This window comes from Nuphar pumila, chromosome 12, assembly GCF_984573655.1.
Source record: "Nuphar pumila chromosome 12, dmNupPumi1.hap1.1, whole genome shotgun sequence".
NCBI lineage: Eukaryota > Viridiplantae > Streptophyta > Magnoliopsida > Nymphaeales > Nymphaeaceae > Nuphar > Nuphar pumila.
The window spans coordinates 107,356,262-107,381,317 of record NC_143260.1 but is presented as its reverse complement, the minus strand read 5'-3'; the positions used below and the strand labels follow the sequence as shown (position 1 = coordinate 107,381,317).

At 36.3% G+C, this 25,056-nt stretch overlaps 1 protein-coding gene across 1 annotated transcript; it reads right to left on the bottom strand.

Annotated features, from left to right (window-relative positions):
• Window positions 1–1,055: 1,055 nt before the first annotated feature.
• Window positions 1,056–15,836, bottom strand: LOC149821511 (anthranilate synthase alpha subunit 1, chloroplastic-like). The gene is made up of 11 exons (XM_089983938.1): window positions 15,437–15,836; window positions 15,123–15,310; window positions 14,802–14,991; window positions 13,500–13,651; window positions 13,079–13,194; window positions 12,710–12,956; window positions 12,495–12,551; window positions 10,898–11,050; window positions 2,292–2,372; window positions 1,930–2,016; window positions 1,056–1,465 (listed from the first exon to the last, which is right to left on the bottom strand). Exons 1-11 carry the CDS (start codon window positions 15,585–15,587, stop codon window positions 1,142–1,144), a joined length of 1,746 nt encoding a protein of 581 aa, XP_089840064.1. The 5' UTR covers window positions 15,588–15,836; the 3' UTR covers window positions 1,056–1,141.
• Window positions 15,837–25,056: the final 9,220 nt, after the last annotated feature.

Here is a 25,056-nt window from a genome sequence, read left to right as displayed (position 1 = left end):
ATTCCCTCAATCATGGGCACGTAGACTGATTGCATCTGGTCCTCCAAGCAGAAGAAATGGTCGAGCCAGAAGACCCCGCCGGGCCTGAGCACCCTGTATATGTCAAACAGTATGAACTGCAGCAGCTTGGTGGGGATCCACTTGTTGAGGATGTGCATGGTAGCGTCACTGAATCCCCAACAGATTCCAGGAAGGCGATGGTGATGAGGGTGTCGTCCGCGATGATGGTATCGCCGGTGATGGGTGTCATCCAGCCAGTTTGGGTACGTCAAGCTACTACAAAGACAGAGGAAAGGGAAAGAGAGGGGCATCTCTCCTATTAGTAACACTCTGCCCAACCCCCAACCCCTTCCATGGAGGAGTCTTTCATATCAAAAATTGTATTTTTTTTCAAAATGCTTCTCAGCAAAACATGTTCATTCGTTTGGAATGGTCAGAAAAACCATAGTCTTCCGGACTCGGTTCCCTTTTCCTACGTCTTTCTCGCTTCTAAACGTGCCCTAAGAGCCCAGCTTCAACTTCCAGGTATTGAAGCTCCTCCATGGGTGACTCTCAAGTTATGCCATGTGGGCCCAAACAGTTATTTATCCAATTCCGACCAGATCAGACTGGACTGGACTGGACATTGTACGTTCTAAAGACCAACCCGTTTATAAAACAGACCTTATTTTCATGGATCTTATCCACCAGAATTTCCTCCTGTTGGGTTCTAATCACATAAAGATCAACCAATAGTAATGAACCATAAAGGAGTAATTGAATTCCGCAGAAGAATGTGTGCAATACAGAGCGTGGCAAGAGACCCATTAGGCTATCAAACCAGAGTGAAGTTCTAGCTAGAGAACAAAGACTCATCCAACTCAATCTTATGTTCTCTCCCATCATCGAGCCGATCCTTCTTAGTATATCCTCAATCTTATTTGCTCGGAAGTACGATGGTTCATAATCCATTCGATTAAACTTAGTTTTAACATGTAGATTTACCAAAATTGAGTGAAAAAAAGCAACCCCAGATTAATATCAGCAGGTTTTCAAAACCAGAATATAAAGGAGGATAAATATCAAAAGGCCGTTTATTCATTAAGAGGATATATGCAAGATCATCAAACTACAAAGAAAATAACATATGGCCTACATCACTTTATTTATTGACAAAAGTTGCTTCAGCAAGATCTATTGCACGGGCAAGGGCAGCAGTTTTGTTCTCGCATTCTCGCTGCTCATCATCTGGATCACTGTCTGCCACAATACCAGCACCCGACTGAAGGTGCGCAACCCATTCCCTACGCTTATCTGCATCCTTGTAGGAGTACATTGTGTCATAACGGGTATCCAAAGGAAACACAATGGTTCGAAGAGCCAAAGCGATATCCATGTCACCAGTAAATGATACACCACCAAAGCCACCACTATATGGTCCCCTTCTCGTCGCCTCCAATTCATCAATCAACTCCATGGCTTTCACCTTTGTTATATGGAAAAAATAATAATACTAATAATAATAATGAAACAATAGGTTGGAAGTAAGAAATGAAGATTAGAATGGTAGAAATGCAGTAAGAAATCAAAAGTTTAGCAGTTAAGTCTCTCCATGTGTGCCAACTTATGGTGTTAAATGCACCAACCTATCCTGTGTCCGTGTAAATAAACACACACACACACACACACACACACACACACACACACACACACACGGAGAGAGAGAGAGATTATTCCTCTGCATGTAACTTTGGATGTATAAGATAAAGAAAATCAAGAAATTAAACCCAAGAACCTCACACTACAGAGAGAGAGAGAGAGAGAGAGAGAGAGAGAGAGATTATTCCTCTGCGTGTAACTTTGGATGTTTAAGATAAAGAAAATCAAGAAATGAAACCCAAGAACTTCACACTACATTTCATTAAGGGTGTTAAATTACAGAAACCAAACCTTTGGAGCTCCGCTAACAGTACCAACAGGAAGTGCAGCACGCAGAACATCCCAGCAAGAGAGATGATCAAGCAGCTCTCCAGATACCTGTACAGGGGAAACCAAATACCAACATGAACTTTCTGATCTATTCATATTTAACACAGATGCATATAAGCGTGTAAAAATCAGGTTTTCAAATACTGGCCTCGCACATATTTCCTATGATGCATAGGAAGAGGAACATCAAACAATTCAAGCACAAAAACGTAAGAAGCTTTTCAGAATACCCATATCATAAATCAAATATCATTCTGAAAAAAATATATAAGAATAAAAAGGATAAGTATATTTTTCAAATTCAGCACAAATTTCAGACTTACCGTGGAGCTGATGTGCATCACATGAGAATATCTTTCAATGTTCATGAGCCGTTCCACCTTTACCGAGCCTGGTTTTGAGACCTGAGAGATAAAAGGTCGGGATAAAAGGTCTGGATATGAGATTATTGAAATCCATGGTTTTAGCTGTCACGAAAAAGGAACAGATCCCAATGCACTCTGGAATGAACACCAAGAACCAAAATAAAATGTATTTTGAATACAAGCTCACCATAGAAGTAAAAATAGAAGACAGGAATTATAAAATGTATAATCTCATTAAGAATGAAATTCAAATAATACAAAGAAGAAATACAAAATTACAAACAACCTCCCTCCCTGTAAAACAATCATATACAAAAACCTAAAAACTACACATCACTCTCTCAACTCTCACATATGCACACACCCTCATATTTATAGGAAAAAGAGGAGAAAAGAGGGAATAAGGAGAGTCCCTTCTAGCCGTTGGAAAAGCCTCCAACGGCTAGATAAAATCATCATATGTTGACTAAGATATATATATATATATATATAATAATAGATATAAAGATAAATATTATATTAATATATATATATATACACAAAAGGATACATCCATTTTAACACTCCCTTCAAACTTAATTGAAATTACAACAGAAGAAACCCATTACATAAAATGTCTTCATAGACTTTGTCAAGTTCTTCCATTTGGTGCTTCTTTAAAGGGTACTCAATCATATGCTCCAATATACCGAGGATCTTTAGTATTATCAATTCTTGAAAACCTGTAACCAGAGCTAACAAAGCATCACACACACACACATATCATAAAAAAAATTTCAAAGGATAATTATATATTATGGAGAGAGGATGGCCAAGCACACAAACATACAATATATAGAAAATATTTAATAAGTCAATTTAATAATTTTCAAAATCATTTAAAGTAATAATTAATTTTGAAAAATCATTAATTTCAAACACGATAGTCATTGAGAGACTCACCACAATAGATAATTTTTAAGAAATCAAAAGTTCTTAATTCGCAAGAGAACATAATTGTATATTATTAAGAGAGATGTAAGGATAAAATATAGTAACAATAAAGTCATTAATCACTTTAATCATTCATGAAAATCATGCATACATATATCTATCACAAAAGGCACATTTGGATTTTCAACATCATCAATACCATGAAGAAATAACTCACAATAGAGTATAAATTACAATTTTAAGAGACAACAATGAAAATCTTTCAATCACACGTGCTTAGAAAACTAACTAATGAAACCAATAATATGTCAAAAAAATGCCACAAAGGCTACAATGAGATATCAATATGATAGGGGTCACTTATGGACCAAGAGAATACACAATGAAAATACACATCAACTCATAAGGTAAAATAATATATCTTTCATTAACAAATGCTTAGAAAGCATTAATTAAACTTATGCAAAACACGCAAGATGATCAATCATGGAACAAATGTAAAATATCCTTTATCATGCAACTAAATCATAATCAACGCAAAATGCATGAAAATATTTCAATAATCATTTCTCATACAAAAGTAAACGAGTTTAAAAAAATTACTAAGAGATTTAAAAAGCCCATATCACACAATGAATGATATTTGCAAATCTTAACTCTAATTTGACCGCCACAAGCAATCACTTCACTTGACCTCTAATCCTAAAAAATCAAGTGTATCAACGACTAGAACAAAAGCATAATCACAATGTCACTTAAGGGCAAAACAAACATACAAAAGTGTTAATAAACATCTCTTATCTATATATAATAACACCCAAAATAAGCATATCAGCTACTAGAACAAAAGTATAATTTTAATGTCACTTATGTGCGAAACAAACACACAAAAGTGTGAACAAAAATCTCTTATCTACATATAATGAGACTTAGATACAATGCATAATAAGAGAAAACTAATAAGGTAAGAGAGTTTGTAATCAAACAAACTAATGTCACCAAGAAGAATAAGGATGTCAATTTTAACAATCTTTCAAAACACTATGGTTTCAAAAATAGATAATCATCACAGATAAACATAATTATGAGCATCCAATATAATAATAATGGTCAAATAAACAAATGAGTGATACAACACACTCATAAAATCAGAGATCAAACAACCGTCAGTTAGAGTAGAACTATAAGCCAACAATCTAAACTGACAAAAAAATAATGTGCGCACAACTCACCCCAACAAACATCTATGATTCAAACAAAGCTAACATGAATCCAAAGGTCAATCAACTATCAATTAGATCTAAAGAATGTATCAACACGACATTCATAAACTTTGATAATTATCAATTGATAAGATGATATGAGGTGCACACATAACTCACCTCAACGGCTAACTTTGTTCCAATAACAACAATGTCAAAAATAAATTATGCATCATATAAAATTCTATTATGGACAACCAAATGCCATAACATAGCAACAAAGAACTTATGAAAGTATATTTCAAATAATGTGAGTTCGATTAATAAATGACTTGAAAAACATTATTTCAAATCAGTTTCAATAAAGATTTTAGGATATGATGTAATCCCATGCAAACAAGGTGTCAATTGACAATATATCATAAATCTTGTGCAAACAAAGGCAACAAGATTATATAAAAAACAATAGGGAATGACGAAGGAGCTAGCTTACCCTAGATCACAAGTCCACTAAAGGACCAAAGTAGCGAAAGCATAAACACAAATATTCCAAGCATCAATAATCACTAAGAGTCACAAGAGCTCAATTATTTAAAAAAGGCCAAACAAAGAGGCATATACACATATAGGGACTCATTAAAGAGATCATATAAAATATGTAAAAGAATGCATTCAAGTACATGATAATAAAGCATGCTCATGAAATCTAAAATAAGTTGGTATAACAATCACAAAGGTTATTGAAGGCATATACCCAAGAATATAAAGCAAGAGATAATATTTCATCAATTATAAGAATCACTCCTTAATCTCATAAATTTCAACCATCGAGAAGATCATACTCAATTAATCATTAATCCTTTACAAAATAATTTTGCACAATAAGATGGTTTTAAATATAGCAACAACTTAAAGTCAAACATTGATGCCACACAATCATAATAGCACAATCTCATGAGAGCCTATAAAACATTCATGGTATTTCTAAATAATTTATAGCCTCTACGACTCAATGAGTAAATCATTCAAGAGTTTAAAGCATATTTTTCAACATAAAAATTTTACATAATATATCAAGAATCATACTTTGAACTCAAAAATCATGTAAACGCATTCACACAATGATGGAGAGCATACGATATTAAGGAGTACAAGAATATATTCAAAATATCATGCATATTGCAAGCTAAATTCATTAAAACATCATAATATTAAAAAAATAACAACACAATTCATGTGGATACTTAAGCGTTATGCAAGGAAGGATATATCATAAAATTTAGTATTTTGCAAACATGAAAAGCATATAAGATTTTAAGAAACCACATACTATTGCAAAATACACTTATCCATAATCAAATTTTATGTTTACGTAAACTATATGTCAAGATACAATAATTTTTACAAATTCTACTTTCAATGGATTTATAAAAAAAACATATTCATTTCAAAATAATTAAATTTTAAACACATGCCATAACGTCACAATGTATATACCGGATTGAGAGAGCCTTGAATCCAAGCCATTTAAAAAGTCAGAATTTTTACTTTGAAACACGATCACGAACAAGGCTTCAAGACCATGATGCCTTTATGCTCTTATACCATGTCACGAAAAAAGAACGGATCCCGATGCACTCCAGAATGAACACCAAGAACCAAAATAAAATGTATTTGAATACAAGCTCACCATAGAAGTAAAAATGCAAATACAAGAATTATAAAATGAATAATTTCATTAATAATGAAATTCCAATAATAAAAAGAAAAAATACAAAATTACAAACAACCTCACTACAAAACACTCAAACACACAAAAACCTAAAAACTACCCATCACTCTCTCGACTCTCACATATGCAGACACCCTCATACTTATAGCGAAAAGAGGAGAAAAGAGGGAATAAAAAGATTGCCTTCTAGCCGTTGGAGAGAGTCCAACGGCTAGATAAAGTCAACATATGTTGATTAAGATATATATATATATATAAAATATAAAATATAAAATATATGAAGATATATAATATATTAATATATATACACATACGTATTTATATACACACAAAAGAATATATCCATCTTAACACTAGCTTCATAGCAACAACATACAGCAACACAGGAAATGTTTTCATGTGAAGCAACAAAAAGGTTAAACCAAAAAAAGAAAAAGGTGTTTGCCAGTACTCATTCTGATTACAAAATAGCCTCTAACTCGGCTGTCCTTTGATCACTAGCCACACACAAAATAGTAACATATGCATGAAACTGAAAGATGCTTAAAGGTCCCGGGCAAGGGATTCTAATTCCTTATTGACATTAGTGGCATTTACAAGAAAAAACACAATAAAAAATCCTGGGAAAATCTTTCCCTTGACAAAATTCTCCAATATGTGGATTTGCACAGTTAGAAACACAGGAAGATCCAGTTATTCATGCATGATCAAGGTTCACACAGGTCGAGTCAATCTCCTTTGCAACCAACCAGCAGACCTATTTTTCCTCCAATGTAAACCTTTCTGAAGATCTCTTTTGTCTTCAACAGCCAACAGGTAGGGTGCAAATGGGAAAAAAAACATTTTGCTTTTAGTCAAATGGTCAAAAGGCCTAAGGAATTGAGAATATTCTTCAGAGGGTCAAAATTGTGCTAGGACTGGACACTGGGCACAGCTGAGTAGGTCTTCAGTTGACAAGTATAACCCACTGGAGCAATCAAAAAACGGACCTGACCATCTGATCATCTTGTCCACATAGGGCCACGTCCAACATGTAGCCAATTACATGTCTTTTCAGGTCGAGCCAATGATCTAGAAGTCCATTGACTACCTCACCTAAATGTACAGAATTTTGTTTACTTGGAGTTTCTTACTCAAGATAAGCATGGAATGCTTTTCTCAGGTTCAATAAGATTGGCAACCATGGATGTACTTGTCAACTCCAAAGTCCAAACTCTGAATCAGACCTTATCAGCAGTTACTGTTGCTTATGAGTAACACATTAAGTCTTGCCCAGAAGGTACCATATAGGTAATTTAATCTCTACACCACGCTTGCATTTGCAATTGTTTTAGAGTTGTGCCATGGCCCCCAAACAGCACCACCCTTTTCCTTCATGTAATAAACTTTTACTTTTACCAAGCGAAGAAAAGATGGATCTAGCTTTGTCCTGAACATATAACACCAAGCTACAGGGTTGCCAACCAAATCTAAACAATAGAGAGCTAAATATCTTTTATGAACTACAACATTAAATGCACAAAGGCAAGCAAATAACAAACAGTTAATGATCCGTAGATTTTGGCCATTTTGGATTATTTTTATTTAATTTTTCAAAAAATTAAATAAAAACCCTACATAACAGTTTGCTTTTTTTATGCCTAATATTAACATTTGGATGTAAAACTATTCATGAGGTAGTGAAGGTTGATACCAGCTCAAAAGAAGTTTGTTCTAGTGCAAGCTGACAATAAGATGGTTGACAATCAAGAGAATGAACCCTGATATTTCCCTTGCAAAGACGATGGATGCCTAGACAAACCTAACCCTAGGTTCCTATCATTCACAATGCCGTCCTCACTCTCTCACCAACATCACCTACTGCTGCAGCTGATCTTAGCAATGGTCGAGCTCTCTGGCACTTCAAAACCACTACAAGTCAATCTAACATGCATCTGTCCTCTCCTCCCCAAGCACCCCTATCCATCATCTTTACCCCCAACCATAAAGCCTAGAAGGTTCCAGTCCTTTCATCTCGCTTCCTCTTCTAGCCACCCGTCAAGTTGATTAGAACATGCTTCCCTGTCATAGGATCACCATGAAATTCTTTGGCCAGGAAGCCAATCTATAGATGGTTCCATGCTTGTTTATCCATTTGAGTAATGGAAGAAAAGGTACACCACCTAGGAGCTCCAAGATACCTTCAAGAGTCACATTGGTTAAGAAGAAATCTCACCTTGACAAAGTGAGGTATGTCAACCAATAAGGGATTGCCGCAGGGTGCAACAATCATTGGTGTGTTCTTCCCCTTGGTTTGGCTTCCCCACTATAGATGAGTTGAAGTACAGGTGTCGGGCACTCTCTCTCCTACTACCCATGATCCAGAGGTGGGCATGCTTCTTCTGGGCCTTCTGCAAAGGAGCTGAATATCAAAAGAGAGGAGATGGTTGTAGACAATAGAAAGAATGTCAGATAACCCTAGATCATCAGTGCACTAGCAGCAAAAGATGCAAAGAAAAGATCAGCACTGCAGGGTAGGACCATCACTGGAATTACTGAGTAGGGTTGCCACTGAAGCTACTGGGAAGGGGTCATCAATGGTGGAGAGGTCAATGGAGAAGATAAATGCATCCATTTGTTGTTTCAGGAGCCAAATAAAAAACTAATAGAAGCTATGTCACATAGGTGCGGGTGCGGATGCGGCACTTTAAAAAAGGTTGGGTGCGGGGGTGCGGGGAGGGTATCTCTATATATATATATATATATATATATATATATATATATATATATATATGTGTGTGTGTGTGTGTGTGTGTGTGTGTGTGTGTGTGTGTGTGTGTAATATTAGATAAAACTGAAATTGGTTAGGGTTAACCAAATCTACTTTTGGGACAGAAATGGACTTCGGTGTGGTTGACTTCACCTGACACAAAGAAAGCTGTGTCCAAGTGTGTGTTGCCCTGTTAGAAGAGTCCATGTTACATAGAATAGAAGCAAAAAGAAAAATCACCACCTATTTTTAGAAAGTAGGCTCTTTCTATTTATGTTAGTAATAAGTTACAAAGATTAGAAACAAAAACATTCAAATACCAGTTCAAACATTTTAGATAACATAAATAAAAATAGCCTATTATACATTTTCCTCAATTTAGCCTAAGCTATAACCTTACCAAATGCAAGGAGCCTTAGCTAAGGCTGATTATGCACCCAAGAATTTGTCATTTCAATAATCTCAGTTTTAGCAAATACAACTCAAAGATGCAAAATATGTTTTTATCCCTGGACACCCTTAGCAGTGGAAAATATATTGTTTTATGCATTGAACTTCCAACTCCAAGACCAAGTTATTCAGTTTTTGACTTTTTAACTAGCCCATATATTCTAGTAGCTGATAAGGTACACCTTACACCACATGTCTTCCTCTCTGATGCCTGAGAAACAAGTGGTGCAGGAACAAGATACCATCAACAGGTTCACTGAGGAATTCCAGAAAGTAGCTTGGCAGCAGAAGCCAATGAGTGAACCAATCACAAGGTTGCTTTGAAGTACTTGGAAGTCATTCCATAGGGTAAAGTGGTAAATTTCATGAATTGACACCAATATTTGGTCGTAAACACGTCCTTTCCAAAGGCAGTCATTCAAGGACGAGTTTGCCAACTCCAATATGTAGTATGTCCAGGCCGAATTTTCATAAAATTATTATGCAACTCAGCCATTTCAGTTAGGTGTATCTATAGCTAAATTGAACATTCATTTGAAAAAGAGCTAATAAACATAAAAGAGAAAAGATATTATCTGACGGTTCAACTTCATTCACAACCAAATTAAAGTAATTGACCATATAGATGCACATAATTTCTGTCCAAGGAAGCAGGTAACATATATAAATTACTGTACAGATTGGTAGCACATCACGGGTATCTTAGTATAAATGACGAAACAGACTCACAACACATTATCCCTAAAAAGAGGAAATAGGTGTTGCAATACCTGGTAGGATATGAATGATATAAAATGCATGAAGCATGAAAAGATAACTGATATTCGAATCATGTTGTGTAAATAAATGATGTCTTTAATAACATCAGCAATAAAAGTGAAAATTATTGCAGATAAATTGAATATTACCACCATAAGCTATTAAAAAATATTTGATTGATTTGACAAGAAACATGATACTTCTCTTGTATTGGAAGAACATTTCATATAATGGGTCTGTTTTCTTGTAATTCTAAAATCAAGTTCCTTCCGTGAAAGATTCAGAGCTCACACCACTTCAGGATATTTAACAGCCACTCTTAAGCAAAGACGCTAAGAATGGAAAGTACATGCATTTTGAAACATTATCATAAAATTTTCACAAAATGATAATGGAAATATTTATCATGATCTTTTTGAAAATATCAGAACTTTTCAAAATAGTGAGACATTCTTACAAAACTATAGTGATAGTTGTGTTAAAATATTTTACCTTCAAATAAAATGCTTCCAAAATATATTATTTTTATTATGTAAAAAAACATCAATACATTTAGTTGTCTTTTTGTGCTTTTCTCAAAATCACCAAGTGCTCTCCAAGAATTTCCTGAAAAAAAAAATACATTTTTTCTAGATTTTTCAAAGATATTACCAATACAAATACTGGTAACCATACAATGTGAATGTGTGGGACATGCAGAAGAAAAAATGTGGAATATGCCCAAAGTGATATCAGTTACCTTTCCAACGTCATTCCTTCCCAAATCAACCAGCATAATGTGCTCAGCACGTTGCTTTTCATCATTCAGTAGTTGATGTTCTAACATTTCATCTTCCTTCTCTGTCTTGCCTCTTCTAGCAGTCCCTGCAAGTGGCCTATTGATAATCTTGTTCTGCCAATAAAGGAGAATCCTTTATAAAAGTTCAGAAGAAAAACTTAAAATTTTAAAGACATAATGAGAGAATGGAAGATATCATTAGTATTGATACAGGCAGACACAAAGTAAGCAAGCAAATTATCCCAAAAATATGAGGAATTATGACAAAAAGTTTTGGAACTCTACCTAGTAATCTAGTTTGATTACAGTTCTGCTATTTAATCAGGAAAAAAAATTGAAAGATTTAAAGCAAAAAATATATATTAGAATAACTACCAACAGCATGTGACCTTCTCTAGTACATTGAGAAACATGTATATACATATTTAGAAGCAAAATAATTAATTGATGAGAGGAAGATTTGCAGAGACATTCATCTCCACTTCATTTTATCAACCTCGCGGACCAGTAAATGAGGATCCCTGACATATGATGTATATATTACCTGCTTATTATTTGTAATATGCATAAAATCTCTTTTTATGATGACTCAAATTCTTTTAGTTGCTTTACCATCAAATCCTTCCATATGATTTCCCCTATAAATATTCTCCTTTCATTGAATGGCCTCCATGAGGTCATGCAGTTAGTCTTGTTAGGCGCATGTGTCCCACCCACAGACTAATCACCAACAAAAATAAATTCCAAGGGTTATGCATAAGCAAGCCATAATCACAGGTTCTACACGTAAATGGGAAGATATTAGGGCACTGTTTTGCAAGGTCATTTAGTTCAGAAAGTCAATCAAAGGCTATTTGTTTTACTCGGCATTCTTAATTAGAAACCTCATACCCCATAACTTTATAAAATGCATACTACAATACTAGAAAATACAAAAAACAGACAGGTACAGCCCATGTGATGGTATATCCCATAACAAAGTAACAAGTGTACCAAGAAAAACACCATTTGGGATTAAAACTTAGCCTAGTCTCTGAGAAGGCAGAGCTTCCTATGGGACAAATGAAAAGTCGCAAAAACGACATACTGAACCTAGTAGGTGCCCAGTTGGGATTTGCAAATACTTCTTCACACGAAATGCTAATAAAATGAAATTAATCAATGTGATGTCCTATCAGCCTCTTTTTTCATGTCTTTTTGGTGACTGAATGAAGTTTCACTTTCACCCTTTATAGAGATTTGCTAGATGATCAGCCACTTCAACCATAATGTTTTTTACCTTAAATTAAAATGACAAATAATATTCTTTAAATATCTAGGCATTTGCTCATATACATCCATTTAGAACCGCGTCAATGACAGAAAACAAAATTTTAAGGAGAAATAAGTGGTAAACATAGTGGAGACATGAAAGTGCAAAAAGCATAATTGGATTTCACCAAAAAACTGGTAAGAATAAGCTCCAACAATGTTTCCTTTGGTTCTTCAAGTCATCAATAAATGTGCAACAAGATAACCATCAGAAGCAACCCACATAGTTAGTGAACAAATTTCTTACCTTCTTTACACGAGTCAGAATTTCAGGGCTTGAAGCAACTAATATGCAGCCTCTAGCCTGGAAAAAGGAAAAATCCATCATAACATGATAATAGGGCCAACAACAAAAACAAACTGGTACAACGAGCAGAAACCCACGTAATACCTTAACTAAACCAGATAAATCACAGACCAATAAACAATAAAAGAGGTACATGAAGTAGAAAGTAGACGCACTTGCAAATAAGTCATATATGGACTTGGATTCACCATCCTCAATGCTCGATACACTTCAAATGGGTCTGCAAATGTTCTTCGCTCAAACCTTTGGCTCAAAACAATCTGAAAAATATCTCCAGCTAAGATATGCTCCTTGGCCTGCAAGACAGCTTGCTTGTACCTTTCACTTGTCATGTTTGACATTTTCAATGAAGTATCAAAAAGCTGATTGTATACTTTTACAGAGCCTGCCGACAGCCTTGGCCTGGCAATTGCAGCTTAAGTTATAGATATGAAAGTAGCACTCAATATGACTAACCGTAAGAATAACACCAACTAAAGCAACAAAAATGCAAAATCAAGGATGATGATAAAGAATCAACTTACGTGTCAATATCTTGCACCCTAGATAACAGAATACTCAACCGCTTCTTCCCATCCTCATAGGCCTCTTCAGCTGTGGCATATTGGGCTAGGCAAACCCAGTGGATCACGTATGCTTTCTGAGAAGATCACTACCCATATCAAATCATATATGGGAAAATGAAGTCATCTATAAGGATAACTACTGCAGAGTAGAGATATTTTGGTTTCGCAAAATTGACAGTGGATAGATCCAATCCAAGTATGTGATGCAAACAATATGGAAGAGCATTCAGAGGATATGCTGGATCTCAGGTCCACAATGGACATAGGATCAATTCGATTCCTGTGAAGTTTTGTATTGCTAAATGAAGTTAAACATTATAGTGTCTTTCAACCAAAATTTTTAAAATAAAAATTAAGCAGTAAGAGAGAATAAGTGCACCTTCTCCACATGATCAAACACTATGACATCATCGTAAAGTCCCAGATGCAAATCTGGAAGGTTTCTATCATCCTTGGGAGCAGATGAGAAAGGTATCTTCTTTTTCTCTACATAGCGAACGGTATCATATGAAAAAAACCCAACCCAACCGCCTGAAACCAAGAAAAACTTACATGTGACATATTTATAGTTAAATTTTACAAAACAAACAGAGGAGACATCAAAGAAAAATCACTGCAGAGGTGGCAACAAGTTGTCAATATGCAACATAATATTTGACTCTTTCTGTCAGATGACTGACATGGATGATCCGAAGGGGAAAAATGAACAGAGCATAACATCCCCTATAAGGACAATTGGACTTGTGGTTGCTACAGTCTAAGCTAGAAATGCCACAGAAGGATTCCCTCAATTGTTTTCAATTCATTGCAATCTGTTCAATTACATGTAAATCACACAAGCAAAACGGAATGCAGGGCAAAACAAAACACACAACAGGAATATTGCTGGCACAGATGGAGGAAAAAGGAAGAACAGAGGAACCATTTGAGGACTACACTAGAACGTATAAACAAAATCAGACTGGGGAGCATTATGCAGATTAACATTCCAGACAAGAATCTCAAGATTAGGCATATATGAGATGCTTGTCACATTTAAAATAGTGATTCATGCATTACCAGCTTGATTGACATGGCGCTCAATGAAAAACCAAAATTTAGAAACATGGTAGGCAAGGCGACGGCAAGACATGTGAAAACTGAAACACAGAAACATAAGAAATGGGTTTAGACTAAAACAGAAACAAGAATAACAAAGCCAACTGGGAGCAAGTTAGCAGTAATCTGTAAAAACTTTTTTCTGGCACTTTTTTTTGTGTATTTACAATTTACTGCACCTATCTTATGTTATGAATGCTTCCAGAATCCGTTTTACAACGGAATTAGATTACGTTAGCTTGTTTGGGGATCAACGCAAATCTATTTTGGGTATGTTTTCACATTTCCATCGTTAGCTAAATTTTAAGCCATAGTAGCTGGAGGTGACTGATTAAAATCTAAGGTGAATGGCAATACTAAATGGATATATTTGAGATGAGTTGTGTTGGTTTATATGGGTTATTACGTGTGTTAGCTACTCCGTGTACTGATATGAAGCAAAAAGCAAATACGATGCTCGCCTATTGTCCTTAGGAAACACAGAGAGTTCATTACGTCATCCAGATCAACGGATGCTGGTTTCAAATTTTTTTGTTTTTCAAGCAAAAGCGAGAATAAAATGATACGAAACAAGATGACACACCGCAAAAAGCATCCGGAAGCCCGTCGATCAATTGGGGCTTCCATTTCTCCATAATCCTTCTGGGTATCACCATAGGATCTTCAACAAGCTCTTTAGTCCTTTTCCCCTTTCTATGATCCATAGTGGTCACAACGTTCTCCTTTGCAACGATCTCCAACGACGGTTGCGCCCCAAGAACACTGTACCTCCCCTACCAGAAGAACAACCGAGACCACAATGAGCCCCACATGATTCCAACAACCCAAACGACACGAAACTAACAAATGGGGTCTGTCAATTGAGACGTGAAGAAGATGAACGACAGTTTAACCGGAGGCTTACGACATTCGTTCCCTTGTAGCCTTGCTCAACGGTCTCGAAGAGGAAGCTAGGAGCCTCCCGATCGTCTTCCTTCACCAAACAACGGTAGGCAAGGACGGGATTGAGATGATCGGAGAATATGCATCTGTAGAGCGGCACAACGTTCCCATTTTTCGACGCCTCGACGAATCTCAACGCATCGTCCGAATCTGTTCCGATCACAACGCACCAAAAATCACAAAAAAAGAAGGAAACGAAAACCAGAAGCCCCAGTTCCCCAACAGAAGAGAGAGAGAGAGAGAGAGATAAAAGGATGGATTCAAGCAAAGCCATACCAACAGAGACGGTCGAAACAGCCATGCATTTCACCAGAGGGCGAGTACCGAGCTGCATAGGAATCCTCCTCCTGCTTCCGCCATTGCCGAAACGAAAGGTGAAGTGGAGATTAGAATTGTGGGTGGTGGCGGAAACGCTGAGACAAAGCATCTCTTTAGTGCACCAGAGAGAAGAAGAAGAAGAACACGAAAGCGTGCTGCGAGAGGGAAAGGGAGCTGAAAATGATGGTGGCAGAGGCCAAAGAGAGAGTCCTTCCAGGTGTTCCTCTCTAGAGCAGGAAACGCTTCCTTTACTTCCGAGTCCAACTCCCACCTCCTGCCTTACTTTTTAGCGCCAAATCCTCTTTAAGAGGGGGAGAGACCAACGGCCACGTGGAAGAGGGGGGAAGGAGGAGAGATCATATTCATATTGATACAATGGTACATAAATAGGCTTCTATAGAGGTCAGGCGTCGCAATAATGACCAAGATTTTTTTGGCTTACGCGCGTTAATGACTAGGATAAGATGTCTCTTTTAGCGAGTAAAAAGGGTGGTGAATCTTTGATGTGGACTGGGATCAATAATTACGTGTAGTTGCAGGAGTCCTGTCTCGTTTTCGCGCTTCTATAAACGGCTTCAGCATTTTAAGAGGGTGTGAAATGTTTGGTGGTGTTGGTGGGTGGATCAGGGTGCAATGTGTTCGCATGCTTTGTGCTGCTGCACCGGATCACCACCATCTGCTCCTGAGCCAGCAATCTATGAAAACGGGCGTCTTTGTCACTATGAAAATGAGCCATCATCACCTCAATCTGGTTCAAATGTCTCTCAAGATTTTGCCGAGAAAAATTGGAGATTTATGAAAATTTGAAAAAACGAGATTTTGCCCTTTTTTTTAACGTTTGTCACTATACTCCCCCCTCAAGGCCGGTTGCAGAACATGGGCGTCTCTTGGGTTAACAGGTGTTATCTATGTAAGCGTGTTGTTAAGTTGCCTCTTGGATATGGAGGATGGTGGTGAATAAGTTTGGAGTTTCGTCAGAATTTAATTCTCAAGAGCTTTTATGGTGTTTTCCTAAAAAACTTTTTGGGAAAAAAATGGTTGGAGCGATGTTGGAAGCAAGTCTTCCATTTGGTGATTTGGAGGATCTGGTTTGTCATGATCAACATATTCTCTCTTGCTCTCAAATGAGGTTTAGTTTATGGGCCATTTGCTGTGATATTTTTTGGAAGTTGCGTTGGTCCGATTCAGATTGGTTGAAGGCGTTGCATTATGACATAATAATCCCTTCTCTTTGGCCTTCATATGATGTTCAGCATATTGACATCCAAATATATTCCTTTCGCGATCGACTCTCCTTAATTATTGCTTTTTTGGTTGGAAGGAATAATGATGAATTCATAATTGTTGTAGCTAACAGGTGTAACTCCAATTTGATATTGAATGAAACTGTTGAGCTCGATGTTGATTGATTCCTTTCAGGACTCCATTTTGATTGCTACTAACAATAGGAGATGGTGGGTGTGGCTTAAGCAGATTGTTTCAGATCAAATCAGGTTGACTCGTGTTATCGTTTTTTTGGATTCTTACTACTACTCTCTTTGTTACATTTCATACTGTAATCCCTGTGTGTCCATTTTGTCAGCTATTGAGTTTTGTTCCCTTGCTGGGTGATTGTATTGTAAAATAGACGTTGCGGTTATCACTCAAATCAGTAAATAGAGAGTTGGCAATTTTTATTTATGAAAAATGTGGGGCGCATTGATTTTCTTACTTTTTTCAGTGCAATCACATGAATTCCCATTTACTCTTTTGAGATTTCATATTTATCTAGTCATCACTCATCACTGGATCCATTATACGTACCCAAGTGTATTTTTTTTTTGTTTTTTGAAAGGCAAGCTGGGTTAGGCAGACCCCTACCAGTTAAACAAACCTGCAACGTCCCAACATAAGGTGACAGTGCACTAGCTGCTCCTACCTGACAAGCTGAGCCCCCACTACCGTTGTACCCAAAGTGCATGGTTGAATGCACTTTTAGAGTTTAGTCCCGTTTCAAAATGGGAGTCTTAGATACACATGTGCATCATGTACTTCTTGTATGAGATCATAATCTTATGAAAGGCACCAAAAGTTGCCACCGGGATTCTTTGTGATCATGCAGGAAAAAGCCAAATGGGTTCCACTCATCCCCTATGTCATCCTTATCTTAGTACCCTTAATTGGGATGCCATCGATGCAAGTTGTTTTGATCAAATATTGAGACTCCATAAATGTGATCTACATCAGTCATTTAGTGAAGATCGACGTTTAAATCATCTAAATCTAACTTGTATTTGGGATTTTTTGACAATTCAAAAGGCAAAGGTTGACAAAACCCGAAATTGTGATTTAAAAACTCACATTTTTTTGCCAATAAAATATGATTCAAGGTTAGATTCTTATTAAATCGACTATGTTGAAACCATCTAAATGCTCTTACCTACACAGCCACATGCATGCATGTGAGAAAAGGGTGGATTCATTCCGATGAGTAGTCACACCACAAGGGCCCTCTACTAGAAGGAGTAACAAATTAAGTTCTTGTAAATAATTAAACGCAACCTAAAAGTTGGGACCATAAAAGGTTCTCATACAGAACTGGTAGCTTAGAAAATGGAGAGGGTGGTGTATTTTAAAACTTATGTAACAGCATCATGATGGGACGCATAATCTTTCCTGACAAATGCAATCTTGACCTCTTGAAGGTTTCAAGCTCAACTAGGCGCAAGACTGCGAATTCCTCTCTAGTTGGTGAAAGTTTTTCTTCTCTATATGCAAAAACCATACCTAGAGATGGGAAAAGTTTTCTTCTTTATATTGCAATCCATCAACCTTTTATCATCTTTATTATAAAAGAAACCACTTGTGCAAGGCGGTTGGGTTGGGGATGTATTCATATGGGCACGGACACTTAAGTATCTCAACCATTGCTTCAGCAACCCCCCCATAAATGTTAAACATCCATGTATAGAGATGTAAACGGTTCCAATTCGGTTAGGATCTAGGCATTACCATGTCCAGCTTAATCAGGTTTGGCCTAGTCAGATTTGAATTTGGATGAAAAAAGAATAAATCAAACCCAGATCCGACTAGCTTAAAACCCAGTGTTTACACTTAATCGGTCGGTTTTTTAGTCGGATTCAGGTTTTAATCAGATTTAGGTTTTTTAGTCGGATTCAGGTTTTTTAGTCACCTCCAAGTTCGGACCATGCTCCCAAGAAACTCACATTGTCATAACAGAAGAGTCTCGGGTTCAAATCTTACGAGGGTTATCCTCCAGCTTGTCTACTGAGGGGCAAACAAAAGAGAGAGAGAGGCACCCCAGGCCTTTTCAGTTAAACTCATGCCCTCAGAACTATTTTTGTAAAATTTGTACCGCCTCAACAAATTTTAAATTAGGCCTTAAAATGTTATACCTTTTAAATGTCGGTGTTATCCAAGTGGAAAATTTTCCAAAGAGCGTGATTTCCTATCCTTTTCCAAGGAAAATGTCTTATACTGTTGTACACCAATAATTAACCATCCATCTTAAAGATGGAGTGAGTTCAGCAACCAAAGTCGGTGGCATTACACACCGTTATATTGTGACGTACTGCTAGAGAATTCCAATGCAGCATTATTTGAGGTGGAGACCTTTATTTAATTCTTTGTATATTTAATGAGCAAAAATATGAAAAAACGGGTCACTGACACTCTTGATAATTTAATGATGAACTAGTAGTTGGTAACAATTGGCACAAGTTTGTGTATTTAATATTGTCTTTAAAGAACAAGGGTGTCATGCAACTAACCCTAGGTTGGTCTCTTGGGACAGCTGAAGTGGCTCACAAAAACTTGAATGCCCAACTTAAAGAAGCCATTACCCAAACTGCTAGTTCCTAGTGGTTTCTTGACGGGCCTGATCATGGCTTGGTTGGATCTACTGCAGGATTCCAATTACGTCTTTCTTTTTATATTCATTTTCAAAGTTTCGTATACAAGGCAACTCATATAGGAAAAATTAACGATTGCATAACTCTAGCATCAAGTTAGTGAAACATTCCCACTCTTCTTTTTCTTGTTTGGCTGCAACTTGTAGTTTCAGGAGAAAATGTTTTTGTTAGAAAAGTTTTAAAATATTAAATTTTGATGATGTTGTTTACTACCAAAAGTGTTTTGAAAAAGTTTAGTCCCATATCTAAGAGAGAAAAGTTTCCAAGAGGTTTAAATAGAGAGTTTGTTATCTATTCTTTACTTTGGTAAGCCTAGAGTCTTTAGGTGGATTGCGGACGTTGTTGTGCATCATGCAACAATGGACGCGTCGTTCGTGCGTGTGTGCGCAAAGATGCTTGAGGCGCAATGTGGCGTTTTGATGGCGCACTTTGCATGCTCGCAGCGGTGCGAGGTGCAAATGTCCGTTTTGGATTTTCGGTTTTGAGATATCTGGTCGTTTAAAAGGTTTTAATAGCATTTATATTGAGTTTATGGCGCTTTGTGACTGTTGGACGATTTTGAAGGCCTTTGATTGACAGTCAAAGGTGGGTGATCGTTCAAGGACCTTTTCATCCTATTTTCAAACTGTCTGGATTATGGCCATTAATCTCATTTATCTCAAAACATTTTGGCCTTTCTCACAAGTCTATAAATCTCTTCATTTTCCATCTTTTGAATCATTGAAATTTCTGACTCTCCAGTTTTCTCTATTCTTTCTTCCCGGTTTTGGCTTGCAGAGTTCATGTGTGAGAGAGGTCATCTGTTCTTGCGAAACAGTGACTCTCTTGAGGTTCAAGCCTAGTTGTATCCTAGGAACTCAGTCGTAACAAAACTCTTTTTTGCATCTTCGAAATTCTTGAAGCGGGGCGATTGAAGTTCTAAAGATAGCGATCTTAAGAACATGCCTCTAGGCTTGAGATCTCCTTTCTCAAATTCTTTTTATTACAAGGTTGGAATAACAATTTTAGAACTTCAATATGGCCTCTGGTTCAACATTCAACTCCATCAATCTGCTTAGCCATGACCTTGAAAAACTAGATCGATTTGATGGGTCAAACTTCAAGCGGTGGCAATCAAAGGTCTCTTTCTTGTTGTCCGAGTTGTATATCGACTATATCCTCAAAAGGCCCTGTCCCACTGTCGCTGTTGGAGAAGTTGAGATAGAAGAACAGAAGAAAGAGCGAGAGAAGTGGCATACTGACAACTACCGATGCAAAGGGCATATCCTGAACACTTAAGTCGATTCTCTCTTTGACATGTATTCACCATTGGAGTTGGCTGGAGAGTTGTGGAATGCTCTCGAGATCAAGTACAATGCAGAAGATGCTGATAACAAAAGGTTTATCATAGATCAGTATGTTAATTTTTTTATTGTTGATGATAAGCCTATACTTGCTCAAATTCATGAGATGCAAATTTTAGCCTATAAGATCAAAGGAGAATGTATGTATCTTGATGATGACTTCCAAGTTGTTGTCATCATTGGGAAACTGCCGGATTCCTGGAAAGAATATAGGAATCACCTAAAACATAAAAATGAGAAAATTACTTTAGATGGTCTTCTTAAGGACATCCGAATTGAGGAGGAGACTCGTCTTCGTGACAAAAAGAATTTGAGTCCTAAAGAAGGTTATCCTAAAGTGAATTTTGTTAGTAACAAGGGTGGCAAAATCATGAAAACCCAGAAATTCAAAAAGAATTTCGTGAAAGAGAAAAAGCCAACTCATAAAAAGAAAATTAGTTGCTATGTTTGTGGCAAGTTTGGTCATTTTGCTAGAGAATGCAGAGGACAAAAGAGGACTGGTCCTAAGCCAAATGAGTCAAAAGAGAGGCTTGTTGTTGTAATCTCTGAAACATTTATAATGGCTGCAAATAAGGACTGGTACCTTGATACTGAAAGCACTGTTCATGTGGCAAACAACAGGAACTCGTTTAAGTCGTATGAAGTAGTGAGGGAGGGATGCAATCTCTTTATAAGAAACTCTTCCTCAACTAAAGTGCTGGAAAAAGGGATTGTAGAAATTAAGTTCACCTCCGGGAAAGTCCTAACACTTGAGAATGTGCACTATGCTCCGGAAGTTCAGAAAAAATTAATCTTTGTAGATCTACTGTCACAAAATGGCTTTAAGATTGTTATTGAGTTTGGGATTATAACTGTGACCAAAGAAAAAATCTTTGTAGGAAAAGGGTTTGCCACTAGTGGTATGTTCAAGATGAGCATAAATGAAGCTACTACTTCTGTTTATATGATTGACTCATATTTTCTTTGGCATTCACGATTAGGACATATAAATTCTCGTTGCATTCATAATATGAATAATTTTGGTCTTCTTTCTTGTCATGTTAGAATAGAACATAATCATAAATGTGAGACATGCATTCAAACAAAGCTAACTAGACTCTCATTTTCTAGTGTAGAAAAGAATTATAAATTGCTTGAATTAGTGCATTCTGATGTGTGTACGATGGATAATGTTTTGAGTCGTGGTGGCAATATATACTTTATTACCTTTATAGATGATTACTCAAAATTCTGTTATATTTATTTGATGAAACATAAATCTAAAGCATTTTCCAAATTTCTTCTTTATCTTGTTGAAGTACGAAATAGGTTTAAAACAAAGATTTTACATTTAACAACAGATAGAGGAGGTGAATACTTAGGTGGAGAATTTGATAAATTCTGTAGAGATAATGATATTATCCATCAAACATCAGCTCCTAGAACTTCTGAAAAGAATGAAGTAGCAGAAAGGAAAGCAGAACACTTGTAGAAATGATGAATGCTATGCTTCTTAATACAGGTTTGTATTCCAACTTATGGGGAGAGACTATACTTTCTGCTTGTTATATTCTTAACTGAGTTCCTTATTCCAAATCTGAAAAATTACCTTATGAATTGTGTTTTGGTAAGAAACCTAATCTTAGTTATTTTCGTGTTTGGGGTTGTTTAGCATATGTTAAAATTTTAGAAAATAAAAGGAAGAAGGTTGGACCTAAAACATTTAAATGTGCATTTGTTGGGTATGCTGAACATAGTAAAACATATAGATTTCTAGACATTGTTAATGATGTTATTGTAAAATCTAGAGATGCATCTTTCATAGAACATAAAAATGCATTTGATTCTCTTCTTGATGGCAGCCAGATTATAGTAGATGAACATCATGTTAATGACGTGATTGAATATTTTAATGATTGTGTTGATGAACTAGAAATTGAAGTTAGACACAGTAAACGCATTAGAAAACCAACTAATTTTGGTTCTGACTTTTATACATTTCTAATTGAGAATGATCTTGTGTCTTTTCAAGAGGCGATGTCTTCTCAAGATGCTACCTTTTGGAGAGAAGCTATTAATGATGAAATAGAATCAATTATGCCTAATAATGTTTGGAAACTAGTGGACTTACCTGTTGGTTGCAAAACTATTGGCTGCAAATGAATTTTCAAAAAGAAATTAAAAGTTGATGGTACAATCGATAAATTTAAAGCTCGTTTGGTTGCAAAAGGTTTTAAACAAAAAGAAGGTATTGATTATTTTGATACTTTTGCTCTTGTAACCAGAATTTCTACTATTAGAATTATGATTGCCATGACTGCCATATATAAGCTTCAAATCCATCAAATGGACTTGAAAACGACCTTTTTGAATGAAGAATTAAATGGAGAGATATATATGGAGCAACTTGAAGGTTTTGTAGTGCTAGGGCAAGAGCGCAAAGTTTGCAAACTTGAGAAATCCTTATATGGATTAAAGTAAGCCCCTAAGCAATGGCATGAAAAATTTGATAGTGCTCTAGTACATAATGGTTTTAAAATTCATGATGTTGACAAATGTGTCTACAGTAAAGTAGATTGTAACTCAATTATCATTATTTGTTTATATGTTGATGATATGCTTATTTTGGGTTCCAATAGTGAATGCATAAATCACAAAAAAAGATTTTTATCTTCAGTGTTTTGTATGAAAGATTTGGGTGTGGCAGATGTTATTTTAGGAATCAAAATTGTAAGAAATGATAATAGCATTGCATTATGTCAATCACATTATATTGAGAAAATTCTTACAAAGTATGGATATATGAATATTTCACCGGCATGCACACCATATGATCAAAATATGAAATTGACTTCAAATGTTGGTGCAAGTGTTCAATAATTAAAATATGTGAGTGTTGTAGGTAGTCTTATGTATACAATGAATTGCACAAGGCCTGATATTGCTACCTGGTTACTAGTGAAATACTTCAGACCTTTCATGATATGAGGGCTTTTATAGATACTAGAACTATTTTGGACCATGCCCCTCTTTGCTCACGCTAAGGGAGGGTTGGCCAGGGGGAAGAGATCATTCCGGTTTGAAGCTTGGTGGTTGAGGGACCAAAATTTATGTTCCAAATTGGTTGGCTGATGGTTAGGGGTTCAAGACACAAATTGAGCAGCATTACGTCTCACCATGAATTGGATAAGCTTCAGTCATATTATTCATTGGTCTCGTACGTTGGGCAGGGCCAAATTTCACCTTCTTAATCAATGGCAAGATGAACTCAGGGACCTTCAAGCAAGCTCAATGCAACACGTCTCAAAAAAAGAGTGCAACTATCTAAGGTTCAAGGAGGAGGAGTTGATCTCAAACATTGCAGAATGGTGCACAAGAGAAGAATTGAGGTGGAAGCAACGTGCGAAAGTGCATTGGTTTCGTCAAGGGGCTAGCAACATGTGTTATTTTCGTTTGTGTGCTTCCTCTCAGAGGACTAATTATTTTATGTGCTTACGAATCAATAATCGGGTGTGTAAGGGGTGGATATTCTCGTTAGTGTTAAAATACATGTATGTATATATATATATATATATATATATATATATATATATATATATATATATATATATATGTGTGTGTGTGTGTGTGTGTGTGTGTGTGTGCTTCCTCTCAAAGAACTAATTATTTTATGTGCTTACCGATCAATAATCGGGTGTGTAAAGAGTGGATATTTTCGTCAGTGTTAAAATACATATATATATCCAATCATACCCGATAAAGGGTATTTCTGTAATTCTACCCAATAGGGGCATTTTAGTCTCTTTTATTTTCCTTTTTCTTTTTTCTATTTTTATTTTCCTAATTATAAATGCAAATAATGAATAAGCATTGGGGGTCCCAACTAAGAGTCATCGGACCCCCAACGGTCATAAATATGATCGTTGGGGGCCCAACAACTCCTTGTTGCCCCCCCCCCCAATACCCTCTCTCACTCTCTCTCTCTCTTTTGCTTATAAATAGAGGGGTAAACCTCTTTGTAAAGTGTAGCTTTTTCAAGCCTCTTTTTCTTTATAAGATCCTTCTTTTTAGCAAGCCCTTGTTGGCTTTGCATTTGTCAATTGTGGACTTGTTCTTTGCATCTTGTTTGTGAATGTCCATTGTAGGACATTGGGTTTATTTTCGCTTATTTTCTTACATGGTATCAGAGCAAGGTTGTGCTCTTATTTTTTTTCTAGTTTGAATCATACTTGTGTTTCCTTGTAAGTTGGCATCTCTCTTTTAGCTTCTCCTATCTCTATTTCACCATGGAAGATGAACAAAAGATCGACCTCACCTTCAAGCTAAATTGTACCAATTACATGGT

Bases quoted from the DNA above. Each gene is read 5' to 3' on its own strand.
- LOC149821511 (XM_089983938.1), bottom strand. From the start codon at position 15,587: ATGCTTTGTCTCAGCGTTTCCGCCACCACCCACAATTCTAATCTCCAC. The intron at 14,992-15,122 runs GTAAGCCTCCGG...TTCTTCTGGTAG, and splicing joins GCTACAAGGGAACGAATGTC to GGGAGGTACAGTGTTCTTGG. The intron at 12,957-13,078 runs GTAAGTTGATTC...TGCAATTGCCAG, and splicing joins AGGGTGCAAGATATTGACAC to GCCAAGGCTGTCGGCAGGCT.